Source organism: Accipiter gentilis, chromosome 2 (assembly GCF_929443795.1).
Source record: "Accipiter gentilis chromosome 2, bAccGen1.1, whole genome shotgun sequence".
In the NCBI taxonomy this organism is placed as follows: domain Eukaryota; kingdom Metazoa; phylum Chordata; class Aves; order Accipitriformes; family Accipitridae; genus Astur; species Astur gentilis.
In genome coordinates this window covers 50,272,235-50,286,228 of record NC_064881.1, presented here as the reverse complement: position 1 = coordinate 50,286,228, position 13,994 = coordinate 50,272,235, and the positions used below count along the sequence as shown (strand labels likewise).

The window sequence follows — 13,994 nt, the reverse complement described above, 5'->3', positions numbered from 1 at the left end:
TCTACCTCATCTTTATTCTTATAAAGAAGTCCATAATATTGATTTGATGCGAAAAGACACAAGATAACAATTGATGGTCTGTGAGAAAAATACATCTGAGGCAAAGCAGTTATTGTTTAGGTAGAAGTTAATGAAAAAATATTAACTTTTTTTTTTCTTCCCTAGATGCATTTTTTTCTGTACAAATCAACAAAGTTTGGACTGGAATTCTAACTACTTTTTTTGAAAGATCCTTAATTCTAGATTGTAGTTGTCGAGGCAGTCTTCCCACCCCGTTTTCTCACACGTGGGTCTTAGATGATGGTTTTGGAAAGGCTCTGAAATGCCAATACACTAACTTGCTCTTAAATACAGTAGCCTGGTACAAAGTAGAGATGAACTGTGTGACTTTCAGTGGTCCCTGTGTTATGCAAAGCAGTGCTGAGATGCTATTTAAATGATCCTTTAGAAGGATTCTTCAGTGTACTTTGGAGATAGTATGCATTGTGACATTAAATTAACATATTTTTAGGATTCTCCCAGTCAAACCATCATGTTTATTTTATGTATTAATAGACTTTTCTGTAGTGTTTAGCATTCTATGGTCTTGCAAATATTAATGAATTTATGAATGTGGGAGGTTGACTCTGGCCAGAACCAAAGCCCCCAGCCAGTTGCTCGCTCACTGCCCCCATGTTCTCCCCCAGCAGGGTGCGGAAGAGAATCAGAAGGGCAAAAGTGCGAAAACTTGTAAGTAGAGATAAAGGCTGTTTAATAAGCAAAGAGGAGGAAAAAACAAACGAAAATTACATTTTATGGCATGGAATATCCCTTTGGTCAGTCTGGCTCAGCTGTCCTAGGTTATATTGCCTTCTAGCTTCTTGCCCACTGCTGACCTACTTGCTGGCAGGGTGAACTGGGAAAAGAGGAACCCGTGATGCTCTGCAAGTACTGCACAGCAATAGCCAAAAAGCTGGTGTGTTGCCAACACTGTTTTAGTCACAAGTCCAAACCACAGCACCATATAGGTGTCTATAAAGAAAATTAACTCCATCCTGTACAATGGATTAGAAGTGTAACACTGGGAGATTGATTCCACCGCCCGGATCATTCATGAAGTGTGTAAAAGAAATCAGACATTAGCAGATATTTTTTGTGTTTATTTAATAACTGAAATAAGATTAATTCAGGAAGAAGTCACTTCTATTGTACCATGCTAGTATGTAACAACCTTTTCTGTCATTCTAAAAAAAATTATTTGCTCTTGCATAAAGTTCACAGAATATCACTTTTTAGATGGCTTCTGCTGAAGGTACTTAAATGTCCATGACTTTTGGTTTTGGCATACTTCAGAGCTTGAAATAACAGATAACTAACTCAATGTTCTTCCTGAAGTGGACTTAACCCTCTGCTCTTCTTCGTTTCAAGATGGATCTTTTGATGTTACTGGAGTAATAAGGAGACTGAATAAAGTGGATAAAGTGTCTCAATGTATTGATGAACAGTAAATATTGGGTTTTTTTCCTCATATTACCTTCTGGCTCTTCAGGCTTAGGGCAGAGGAGCTAATAATTACAGGTGCCATATCTCATATGGACCAATGATAAATAATTTTTCAAATACCTTTTAACATGAACTAATCCTGTCTGGCAGCATCCTTAATATTTGGGTCTTGTGTAATTTATGCTTCTCAGTTTTCAGAAAGGACTTTTATTTTATAAAAAAATGAAAGCTAGTAGTCTTCCTAGCCTTCTCCGTCGTGTTTCAGAATTGCAACTGATTTATTTTGGTGTAATATTTTGATGAAATGTTTTGTGCATTCATATGCCATTTCCAAGTTGGAGTCTGTATGATTCCAAACTGTATGAACTTTTAGGTCCCCTTCAAGCTGTGTTATCAAGTATTCAAATGTATATTTAATGCTGTCTGTTGTGCCATATTTTTCTTCTGGTAGTGTTCTTAGCTTAGTATCATATTTTGAGCTTTGTGATCTACATGCTTCCAGGCCAATGTCAGTAACCTCTCTAATGCCTTTCTAGCATTACATTCATTTTTAATGCCTTAATTCTGAATATTTTAGTATATAAACAAAAAATGACAGATCAGTTAATACTCTGTGCAACAGTTATAAACTTAAACTTCCTTAACACAGTGGTTATGCTTCTGAATTTTTTCCTTATTTTAATATAGAGAAGCTGTATGGGGACTTCTTGAGTTGGAAGCTAGAAGATACCCTCTCCCAGTTTCCTTTAAAACCTGGAAAGATTGCAACATTTACTGTAAACATTAAAGTGAAGCTGGACTTCTCATGCCAAGAAAATCTTCTGCAAGATCTCAGTGATGGTGAGTTTCTAATTTCTCCTTGTTTAGGAGGGTTGTATGTGCTTCTGAGAAACACCCAGTTGTTATGCCACTTGTTTTAAAATATGGTGTGTGATGTGGCTGTGTATTTTCATATTTGTGTCTTTTAATGTAAAGACAACTGTTCAGTGAGCTGTATGGGTTGGAGACTGAATTTTTGTGATGACTGTGGGCATGATAGTCTGACCAAACTTCCCTGTCATGAGATCTTGTCTTGCTATCTTTTTAAATCCTTCTTGACACAGAGGTTTTTTTTATGTGTCTCTTTGTATCCTTATCTTATGAAGATAAAGAAAAATAGTTTGCAAACATCAGTGGGTTTAAAGAGAAATAACATTAAGTTGATCATTTAGTTACGCAGATTGTAGGAGTCTTAATCGTGGCTGACTGCTGTTTTGCCAGAAGTGACATACTGCAATGTTAGGGCATAATCCCCCTAATATTTGTACTGTAGAGAAAGTTTCATGTGCTTAAACTCATAGTTTCTTTTGAATAAAAAACCCACAATGTTTGCTTGTATTAGAATTATCTGGAATTACAAGTACCAGATACTTGGAATAAGGATTTCCTTTTTATAATAAACACACAGTCTCACTGGAGTAATTGCTGTACTCTGTATTTTTTCAATTGCCTGTTATATTTACACTGATTGAATTAACTTGACAAAACAAGATATTCCCGTATTAAAAATAAATAAAGAAATTTAAAAAATCATTATTATTTGGACTGTTTCCCAGGATCCAGTTGCAGGTATGCTTTATCAGTATAATTAATCTTTAAAAAAATATATATTTTCAGTATAGAAAAAATGTAACAGGATTATATGTACAGCTTATTCAAGTTGAATAGAGCTGAGTTCTGTGAGTTATCTTGCAAATGCATTTAGACAGAAATTGTAGTAATTGTAGTAAAGATTATAAGGCTTCTTTGTTTTTTAAACCTCCCTGGTACAAAATACGTATATTATAGAAGTATTTTAGGATTTAACTTCACAAAACCCATAGTGCTGCTACACTAATGTTTACTTTAGAACTTTTTGAAAAAGCTGATAGCGGAGGAAGACCACACCCTGACATTACCCTGAAAACACAGCTGCAAAGGAATTGAGGCTTTGAGAAATGCCCTTGATAGGAACTGTAATTCCATACAGCACAAATTTGTGCTACAAATTCACAGAATTGGGGGGGTGGGGGAGCAGATCCGATGATACCTGTAGAATGATTTTATTGTTTCAGGAGCAGATGATACTGCATTACTTACAGATCCCTGAACTCTTGGTCCTTGTGTACCCTGTAGATGACCTGTCTTTTCCATGGAAATTCCAATGGCTTATTGCTTGCTTATTTTATAAAAGCTTTTATTAGATCATAATTCAATTATTCAATCTATTGTATTATACAGAAAGACTGTAGGCCAGTTGATTCAAAATTTAAATTGAACTTTGAAAACTTAGCTTTTATTTGTTGACAGGTTAACATTAATAGGAAAGAAATCAGTGGCATGGAAATGAGAAGGAACTTGATCAATGTAATCAATATAAATTGAAAAATAATTATGAAAGTCAGTATTTTAAAAGCTTGAAGCCTGAGCCTGATGGAAAACTACCAGACAAGACTCTTAACAAGCAGCAGCAATGAACTATGTAAACATTGTCTTGTGAGACAGATATGTAAGCACACGGTAATCTTTTAATGGAATTTATCTTCGAGAACGGAATGCAAGGTCGCTATGAGATAAAGAGGCAAAGGATGCCTCAAGACTGCACAGGTGTCCCTGAAACCCATCCAAGGATTATGATGTGCATGCGGAGATGGGTGGTTACTTATGTTAATGAGTTCTCAGAAAAGTCATGAATATGCTAATTATTTTATGAATATGTATGCATAACTTGCATATAAATTGTGTAACTGACTTGATGCCGCACGCATATTAGGAGGAGCGATCCCCCGTGTGCCCAGCTCTGCAATAAATAATACCTACTGTCATCCTGACTATTGAGTCCTGATGTCAGCTTTTCATGGCATCAAGCTAGACATTACTGTCTTTAGTGCCGGTTCTGTTGATTTCGTTTTTGTAACTTCCAAATTTGCCCTGTCTCAAAGAAGCTTCGAAGGGATTCTGAAGCCGTAGTTGCCCAGCAGTTTTTCAGATAAAATAAGATACAAACAAAATACTCTATACAGGAAGATAACAAACTTAATTCTCGGTATTGATATTGAACAGTTGTGCGATAGTGGATTTTGGCTTCTTTTGTTCTACCTGTATCTAACTTTTATGTGACCACATGTGAACAAAATCTTGGAACGACCTTGTTATTTCTGCCTACAGCTTCTTTGAAAGGTTGTGTAACTGAAGCCTGGAAGCAATTCAACCTTTTCTTGTTCAGTGATGATAAAGGAGTAGGATCCATTAGTGTTTCTTTAGAACTTCATTATCTTTGGGTGCTATGTTCTGTGTGTACCTTGAAAGTATTATTAGAGATGCTAAGTACATTGACATTTTTACTTGCTACTGTAATTTTTCTATATTGCTTTTAACTTTACAAATATTGTACTTTCTAAAGAAGCAGGTAGGATCCTGATTTGAAGAACAGTAAAGAGCTAGAAAAATCAATGGCAACTATGGCATGACTTTTAATCATATGGTAGCTATGGTACCTTTCTCTTTTGAAGACCAGATTTACAATGATGATCAAAATACTTTTGCCTTTTAAAAGTAATGCCCTTAGCGGGGCATCTGTTACTTTGATCTGTTTTCATTTGCTGCTGAAATTGTTTCCTTTTACTCTGTTTGTAATCAGGACATAGTACAGAAAGGATAAATTACTGATGTTTCTGATGATACACTTATCCAATTGGAAAGTAAACTAAGTTATCAATCAAAATTGCTGATCTAATTCTTGTGTGTTGATGGTATACTGTCTTGTAAAGAAAAATGTTAGATGTTCTTCTAGATTAAAGGAAGCAAAAACACATGAGTGGCTGTACAGGATCAGCTCAATGACCGTCTAGTCCAATATCCTGGCTGTGATAGTGGCTAAGAGCAGATGCCCGAGGCAGAATATAGGGTGAATCATGAACATACATGCTACTTTCCTTTAGGCTTTTGGGCTCCCAACGGTTGTTCGCTTAGGAACTTCCAGAGCCTGATATGGTTTCTCTGTTTTTAGGCATTGTTAGTCATCTTCAGTAGGTTTCTCATTCATAAAATTCTTCACTCTCTGCATCAGGACTGTACAACATGCTGTGGCAAGAAGAATTGCAGCTAAATTACTTCTAGCAGCTTTGCACCTACTGGTGTCCTTCTGATATTACTTGGTTCTTGTATTGCAAGAAACAGGTAACAGTACATCTTCTAAACATCGTACATACAGTCATGATTGTATACATTTCCACTTGTTATTGTCACAGTGGTCTCTTTCACAGACAGAATATGTTTAATGGGCTTAGTTGTCCCTCTTATGGAGACAGTTCTGTACATTGATCAGCCTTGTCCCTTTTGACTGCTTTCGGCTCTATATGTTTCAGGTAGGCTGTACATGCTATTTGAAAGGTGATCTATGTATTTCTGTAGTGATCCAACAATTGTATTTTGGTTTATATTACTCTCCTTCTAATGACACAATAATGTAAATTTGTCATTTGCTTTTTTGACTGTCGCTGAAAATTGGGTTTGTAGATTCATGAATCTGTGAACCATAGCTCCAGGATCTTGCTCCTGAACAGTAATGGTATGCTGAGAGCCTCTTATTTCACATAGAAGTTTAGGGTTGTTTTTTCCCATTTATTTATGCTGATTTTCATTTGACATTTCATTGCCCAGTCATTAATTTTTGTAAGGTCCTAGCTGTGATGTCAGGAACATGCCATTCTGTCTGTATTGTATAGGCTTCCATGCTGGGAATTGGGTTTATGCAAAAACAGCCTAATGAATGCACATCCCATCAAAGCATGACATTTAAGGTTCATGTCGCAATCTAGATTTCCTTGGTTTATTATCTTTGGAATTAATTACTTCGCAAACACTTTGAACAGCTGTACAGATGTTCTAGAGACACTTCATTAATTAGGATTAAGATGACCAGGCTTATGTCTTGAAGGCAGTTGACCAAGATTCAGGGATTCCCTGTAGGAGATCTGTTTGCTGCAAATGCTAATGAAGTTTTGGGTGTCCTGTCCCTCAGCTGGGTGGTTCAGGGTTCCTTCTCCGTATGATCCTGGTTCTCTGGTCAGGAAAGTCAGTGTGTGTATTTAAGTTGATTCTAAGGTTGTTACACTTGGTAAGACAGGAGGAAGCACACTGTCTGCTTGGTACAGCAAGGCTTAAAGAGCTTAAGCAGTAAGGTCTCTGTCACCTATTAAAGTGACATAAAGCAGTCAATGGGATGCACACATTATGAGCATGATGAATTCTCCTTCCCAGTCATTATACTTTTAATTTCTGAAATCCAGTATTTCCCTGACACTAAGTGGGAAAAGAACAATAGCTGCTCTTTCTGGATTGCATTATTCATGGTAATTTGTTAGTGGGAAGCAGTCTTTTAAAAAAGGTTCTGTTACATGGGGATAATGTTTTGCAAAGTTAATGAAATAATCTACAATGAGTACTTCATTATGTTCATTCATTCTGTGTATAGAGAACCTACAGACAGGTGCAAGAATATTTAAATTCATAAACTCATCAAAGGAACTAATTAATTACGTGCGAAGAGAGAAGCAAACCTATGCCTTAAGTCTTTCCTTCCCTTCTCTGGGGGAGAAAAGGTTGCAAAGAAATAATAACATATTTCTAAAAGCAGTCATCTTGAATATTTTTTAATATTGGTATGAAAGACCATTGCATGTTTCATACTCGCTTGGTTGCTTTTCTGCTTAAATGGCTAGATTTTATCTACCTAAAAATGTTCTTACACTTACATAGCATATAGACAATATATTTATTTGTTAGAAAGATACCTGGTTTTGAATTTAAATGTAGTCTTGACAGGTCTTCTGAAAAACTAATTAGCCTAGAGGACTCTATTAGGATAATTGTATTACTGATGATGATGATGGAAGTCCTCTGAGATATTTCAGTATGTTTATTTACATGTTACTATACTTGGTTGCCTTTATTACATTTAATCATTCAGAATATTTTTTTGAAGGGGCTTCATTTCTATGAAGTTTTTTGTCTTTGCAGTTTGAAGATGTTAGTTTTCACTTTGATTGCACTGTTAATCTGAGTAAATGAGTTTGTGGGGTTTTTTTTGGTTGGTGTCCCCCCCCCCGCCCCCCTTAACTTCAAATGTTTCTGTGTCCTCCATAAATTTAGCACCATGTTACTTCAAAAATATTCTTAATTTTTTTGAGAACTTTTCTTACAGAGTTGTTCTTGAATTCCAGCTTTAGTGCTCACAGAAGATAAGGTGCCTTTTTCTCTTCCAACTGCCTTTTAATCTAGATAAATAAACTTGTTTTACAATTTGATTGATACAGGTTTTTTTTTTTAACAGTTTATAAGTGCCATAGGACCTCAGCCTATATCAGTTGTACCAGCTGCTATACAAACATGTAATAAGAGGTATTTCAGGCCCCAAATCTCTAAAATGTAAATAGGTAAGACAGACATGAGGTAAATAGCAACAAATCTATTACTGGCACATACAGGCTAATTGACCTGCCATCCTTTTCCACTATTTCCTTACTGAGACACTTTATTTTAGCATCTAATGTACAATGTATAAATAATCTCTAGTCTTTGATTATGAATTTTTTCACACTTCATTTGCTCCCTTTCATTGTATTCACCCTTATTCTAAATTTAACTTCCAATTCTATTTTAGTTAGTTCACCAACCTCAGGAAGGAATCCTTATTTATACTGCATTTGCTATTGTTACCATCCTCTTCAAGTGTAGTGGAGTCTCAGAGAAGTGCTTAGTGTGCTATGTGTAGTCTCTGCCCTGCTCCTGGGAGCCAGAGAGTTGATGCATTCCTAGTAGCTTTGCCTGGAGTACTGCTACCTGTGGTCTCTTGTATAATAGTCTTAAGCATGTTTTTGAGAGAGTGGAGGAACTGCATCTTAATGCCCACCTATAGTGTGAAGGCTGAAGTGGATTATATTGCCTGAAACTCTATCTACTCTTGTGTTATTCCCCTCTTTGTTGCTGCAGACAGCAAGTTTCCAGAATTCTGCCTGCTTTCAGAAGAATACAAGATCATTCTTTTTTTCTAGGAAAAAAAAAAAAGGCATATTCTGGTTTGGCAAGCATACTCTTTTCTGTCTTGAGTTGTTTTTTTCTCTTTTTTCTGCATGCTGAAAGTACTTTAAAACTGTTACAGTATTCTTAGGAGAGGTTGCCTACCAAGAGGATTTTTGTTTTGAAATTTCTATCAGGCAAAGGATTGATAAAATAAACAAATGGGTTGAGGGGGCATTTAGTTTTCATATTTTATGCTCAAGTTGTGTACTTTCCAAAAACTCTGACATATCTCTTGGGTTATTAATTCGTACTGTTACTCATGTAGAGAAAGAAGTTATAGTGTTTTTATATTTTTTTAATATGTGGTGGTTAACCTTGACTAAGGGCCAAACACCCTCTCCCCACTCCCCAGCTGCTTGCTTGCTCCCCATATTAAACAGGACAGGGGGAGAAAATAGGTTAAGCTCATGGGCTAAGGTAAAGACAGGGAGATCACTTATCAATTACTGTCACAGGAAAAACAGACTAGACTTGGGGAAATTAATTGCATTTACCTCCAATCAAAGTAGATTTGGCTAGTGAGAAACAAAAGCAAAATTAAAACACCTTCCCCCGTTTTCCCCATTCCCAGCTTCACCCCTTCACTGCTGACTCGTGTCCCCCTGAGGGGCGGCGCAGGGGCTGGGGCCGGGGGTTGCGGTGGGTCCCCCCCAGCCCCTCTCGGCCGCTCCTCCCTCCTCACACGTCTCCCTGCTCCAGCGCGGGCCCTTCCCCGGGCTGCAGTCCTTCAGGGACAACCTGCTCCCGCCCGGGCTCTCCACGGCCGCAGCTCCTGCAGGAAATATCCCCCTGCTGCGGCCCCTGTGGGGCCCTCCCCGGGCTGCAGGGTGGGTCTCTGCTCCAGCGGGGTCTCTCCAGGGCTGCAGGGGATCCCTGCTGCCGGCCTGCACCGCCTCCCGCCCTCCTCCTCCTCCTCCTCCTCCTCCTCCTCCTCTGCCTGTGCGGCCTTCGGCCCTTTCTGGAACCTGTTTTCCCCCATCTTGGCTGAGGGGCTCAGCTGTGTCCTGCGGTGGGGCCGTTGGAGCCGGCTGGGACCGGCTGGAACCGGCTGTGTCCGGCACGGGGCAGCCCCGGCCTCGCCTCACACAGGCCGCCCTGCAGACCCGCTGCCGGCACCTGGGCACAGACACCAAATATATAATACTAGGTACGTTTCATGTGTCTTTAGAAAACAGTAGTAAACAGGTTTGTACTGCTATTGGATTATAAGTATTTCTTCTGCAGAGAAGAAGCAGTTCAATGTAAAATCTTATGCTGTTTTGCACTTCTTGTGACATCATATTGCCAGTTACCTGTAGACTGCTTTGGAATACAAACAAACTTCTGTAGTGTCCTGGCTTCAGTGGTAAGGTTACTTAACAGGTTTCCTTGCCACAGGGTTTGAGACCACTGTAGTTGTGATGCACCTGTTGAAAAGTATATATTTTTGTCACCTGGATCAGGTCAGTGATTGTTGCACAGCACAGTGTTACAAGGGAGCTGTGGATTAGAATGGCACGGAAGCTGTCCCATGCCAGCTCTTTCTTCAGTGCTTAGTCATTGGGTTGTAAATCTACAGGTTTAACCCCCTTAGTAAACTTTCCCTCATTCAAATACCGAATTGTGTGGGATTTTTCTGTGCAGTGTGCTGTGAAAGTGGCTAATGAAATTAAATTGACAATTTACTTAACATTTGAGAGGAGAGAGGAAATGCCGGTAAGAGATTTTCCTCTGTTGTGACAGCAGTGACTGCAATGTTGGAAAGGCAAGCTGTGTTTTTGCAGTTACCATGGGAAAAGTGTTGGTCATATGCTGTTACCATGGAAATAATCAATGTGGATTCTAGAAATTAGGAAGATTTCTGGACAGAGTAGAAAGACAATTGTTCTTTTTATAGTGAAAGGCTGCTGAAGCTGCTTGACAGTATGGAATGACGAAAGAAAACTGTGGAGGATTTAGCATCTTCATATCTCTAAACTTCAGGAGAGAAAATAAAACATATGAAGTCTCAAAAAATATAAATATCAAGTAATTTATAACTTCTGGTGAACTGCTTCATTGTCTAAATTTTTCAATTACCTATTTTTTTCTGCCATCATTAAGTTCTGTAGCCTACCAGAGCTTTTAACAGAATGTGTTTCCCCATTGTATTGTAGAGGAGCTGGACAATGTTTAGCCAACTTTGCTGCCTGGTCAAAGGACAGGAAAAGCTAAATAATAATAATAAAAAAATGCTTGCAGCAGAACATTAATTTTTTTTTGTCCTCTCACAGAGAAGTTCCTTTCTACATTCAAAGTTGTGAAGGTGTGAGTCCTTTGAAGTATAGCACAGTGCCTGGCACTGGGCTCTGTGTTATATGCAAAGTTTGAGAGCCACAGACTTGAAACAGAAAGTTTGACCACTACGATGGTTACCTTAGACCTTCCTCTTAGCCTGAAGCAGAATTGGTGTTTCCTTTGCTATACCTCCTTTTGCAGGTACAATTTAGAGATTAAAGAATTCCCTCTTCCCCAAAGAAAATGTTTAAACTAACCTTTGTCTCCCCCCTGCCCCTGCCCTAAGAAAACAAAAATAGAATGGGTTTTTAAAAGAAAATTAAGCAAGGCATTAGTTGTCTGTCCAAGATGTTGTTTTAAGTATTATCTATTCGTTTCTCAAAGAAAGGAAAACCTGTGCCTTATATAAGGTGGAAAATCTGACTAATGCTGTGCAGTTTTTAATGCTTGGTTCTTTTCAGTTTTTCTTTGCAATTTTATGCACCAGTCAGTGTCAACTTTTCTTCTAAATATAGAACTGGTAAAAATAATTCATCAATTTGAAAACAATATTTTTTCCTGAGGTAAAACTTTTTATTTTCATTAAAAAAGAGTAGATTTCAAAGCCTGTGATTGAATGTATTTATGATGAGTTTTGCTGGCAAGCTGTCTTTTAACTAGTGTATTATTGCCTCAAAGCTTAGGCTAATAAGTATGTTTGCTTTAATATCAGTTGGCTTTTAAGAGATGGTAAGTGTTGGTCTAGGAGTGGTTTAATACCTCGTTATTTCTTGTGCAAGTTAGAACTAAAATACCTGTTAGCACATACAAAATTATTTCGTGCTCTCATCTCCTTTTTCCCTGGCATTCATGGGCTAGCTTAATGCATGATTTAATGTAGTTATAAGAGAAAAGGCTTTCTCAATTTTAGTTGAATACGAATAAAAACTACTAAGTTTAGCAGTTGTGTTTTCCAGTTTTCCAGATAGTCATATAATAACTCATGATTGTCTTCCCATTTGTAGCTACCCTATTCAGTCTTACCCCTTCTGATTTTTTATCAGTTAGATGCTGCTGGCTGATTTTTCTGCAGTGAACCCACATGGAACAAATACCTTTTAATATTTAATATTAATAAACACTCTTAATTTGAATGTTCATAGATATTAGAAGAATAATTCTAACAATGAGGAACCAGGCTAATGCTGCATACCTTTCAAAGTAGTACAATGTGCCTTCGTGCTCTGATTACTCTCAGGGCTGTTGGGGTTTTTTTGATACTGTTTTTTTTTTTTTTTATTTGGTTGGTTTGGGGATTTGGTCAGTGTGGGTTGGTTTGTGGTTTTTTTTCGTGGTTTTGTTTTAATGTATAAGTCATTAACTAGCTAACCTGGAAAAGAACAGCAATGAAGGTGAAAAAAGAAGGTGAATTGAGGTTTGGCGTAGGTGATCTTTAAAGGTCCCTTCCAACCCAAACCATTCTATGAAAATCCATGGGTTATCATACAAGCTAATAATCAAAATACAAACCTTTGGGAGGTGTAACTGGAACTACTGTTGTCTGAATTTGAGACGTCATGATGGCATCTAAAAGATGGAACAGGTATTACATGATGTATTTCTCTTTCATAAGCCCATGTGAGTCACTTCAATGTCTGTCCCTTAAGAGTAACTTATTAAAAAATCTGCTACTGAACAGTCCAAAGCAGTGTTTGCACATGGATAAACACATTTACGCACAGTAAGTTTTGACTCATTTTTAGTAAAGCTACATTGCACAGGGAGGGTGTTCTCATCTGCCTCTTCTGCTCTCCCCCAGCAATATACAACAGGATATTCAATGCTTTCACAGTATGCTTGAGCAAAGATATAACGTTGGAAAATACAGTGTTAGTCTTTCACTATTAAGTTCTTGCAGACTGTCCGTTGAGGCATGCTTGATCTGTGCTGTCTATCTGAAGGTGGCTGGATACTGTAATCTGACTGGCAAAGAGTAGTTCCATCAGATGGTTGGCAACCCTGATTAATTTAGGTAGACTGCAAGTTGTGTGGTTCTGAAGATTCATTAGGGGCTGTGTTGTATTTGGATCTTAATGAAACTCTAAATGCTTGGTCTTAAATGTGTAGTATATAATGTCTGATCACACACAGCTTTTTTTCTATGCTTATACTGCCTGGTTATCTCACTATAATTCCTTATTTAGAATTGCTGGATTTAGTAACTAAAGGCTATATCTACATTTACATGATGCAGTAGAAATAGATTGGTAGGTAGAAGCGCTCAGTCTTGCATTACATTGTGGTGCGATTCAAGTATTCTACCTGATGCCAGACTTATTCTGGCCCTCTGGATAAAATATCCCCTCCACATGTGTGATACAAATTTGTCTGAAGGGCTGCTATTTGGGATTGGAGTACAGTACTTGTACTCTGGGACCAAAGTCTTTAGTTTTGGTTTGTTTACTGCAAAAAGAATCTAGCTTGCATGCACTGAAGTTGCTCTGCAAACCCGAGTAAGTGCGGATGATGATGATGATGATGATATTTGCTTCAAAATCATGCACCAAAACATAAGGTGTGGCAAAGTCCATCCTAACTGTTACACAGACTTATATCTAATGAACATTAAACATAAATGTGACAACTTGTGCTGTGAGTTGAAGGGGAAAAAAGGTAATTTTTCATGCACTTCACACAAAAATGGATAGATACTTGATTTAGCTACTAGTTCTTTTGCTTCTGTGTGAAGGTCACCAGAACCACCAAAATAATTTTCCTTTCCTTTAAATTTCCCTCCTTAAAATTTCTTTCCTTTAAAGCACTGAGATTTGTTTCTGCAAGTTCATCATTCCTTCGACTTCAGTGGTAGCATCTGATACCATCTTTCGAAGAGTAGTACCTTGGCCCTTGGGGGAGCCAGTAATACACTGTGGCAACTGCAAGAATGGCATCTTAGACATCTTCACTCAGCTTTCGGCAATCCTCTGCAGAAGTCAGTGGAAGCCTTGAGAATGTTGTGGTTTAACGCTGTCTGGCAACTATGCACCACACAGCTGCTCACTCACACCCCCCTTCCACCTTCCAGTGGGATGGGGAAAGAATTGCAAGGGTAAAAGTGAGAAACTCATGGGTTGAGATAAAACCAGTTTAATAATTAAAAAAAGTAAGGAAAAGAA

The 13,994-nt window shown here is 37.9% G+C and overlaps 1 protein-coding gene across 5 annotated transcripts in view; it reads left to right on the top strand.

The window, feature by feature from the left end:
• The window catches only part of TRAPPC9 (trafficking protein particle complex subunit 9), a 522,423-nt gene that overhangs the window by 88,898 nt on the left and 419,531 nt on the right, over nucleotides 1-13,994 (top strand). For all 5 annotated transcript variants that reach the window (XM_049819680.1, XM_049819672.1, XM_049819700.1 and 2 more), the window contains one exon: nucleotides 2,170-2,322. In XM_049819680.1, the coding sequence (XP_049675637.1) occupies nucleotides 2,170-2,322 (153 nt within the window). The remainder of the gene's footprint in view (nucleotides 1-2,169; nucleotides 2,323-13,994) is intronic.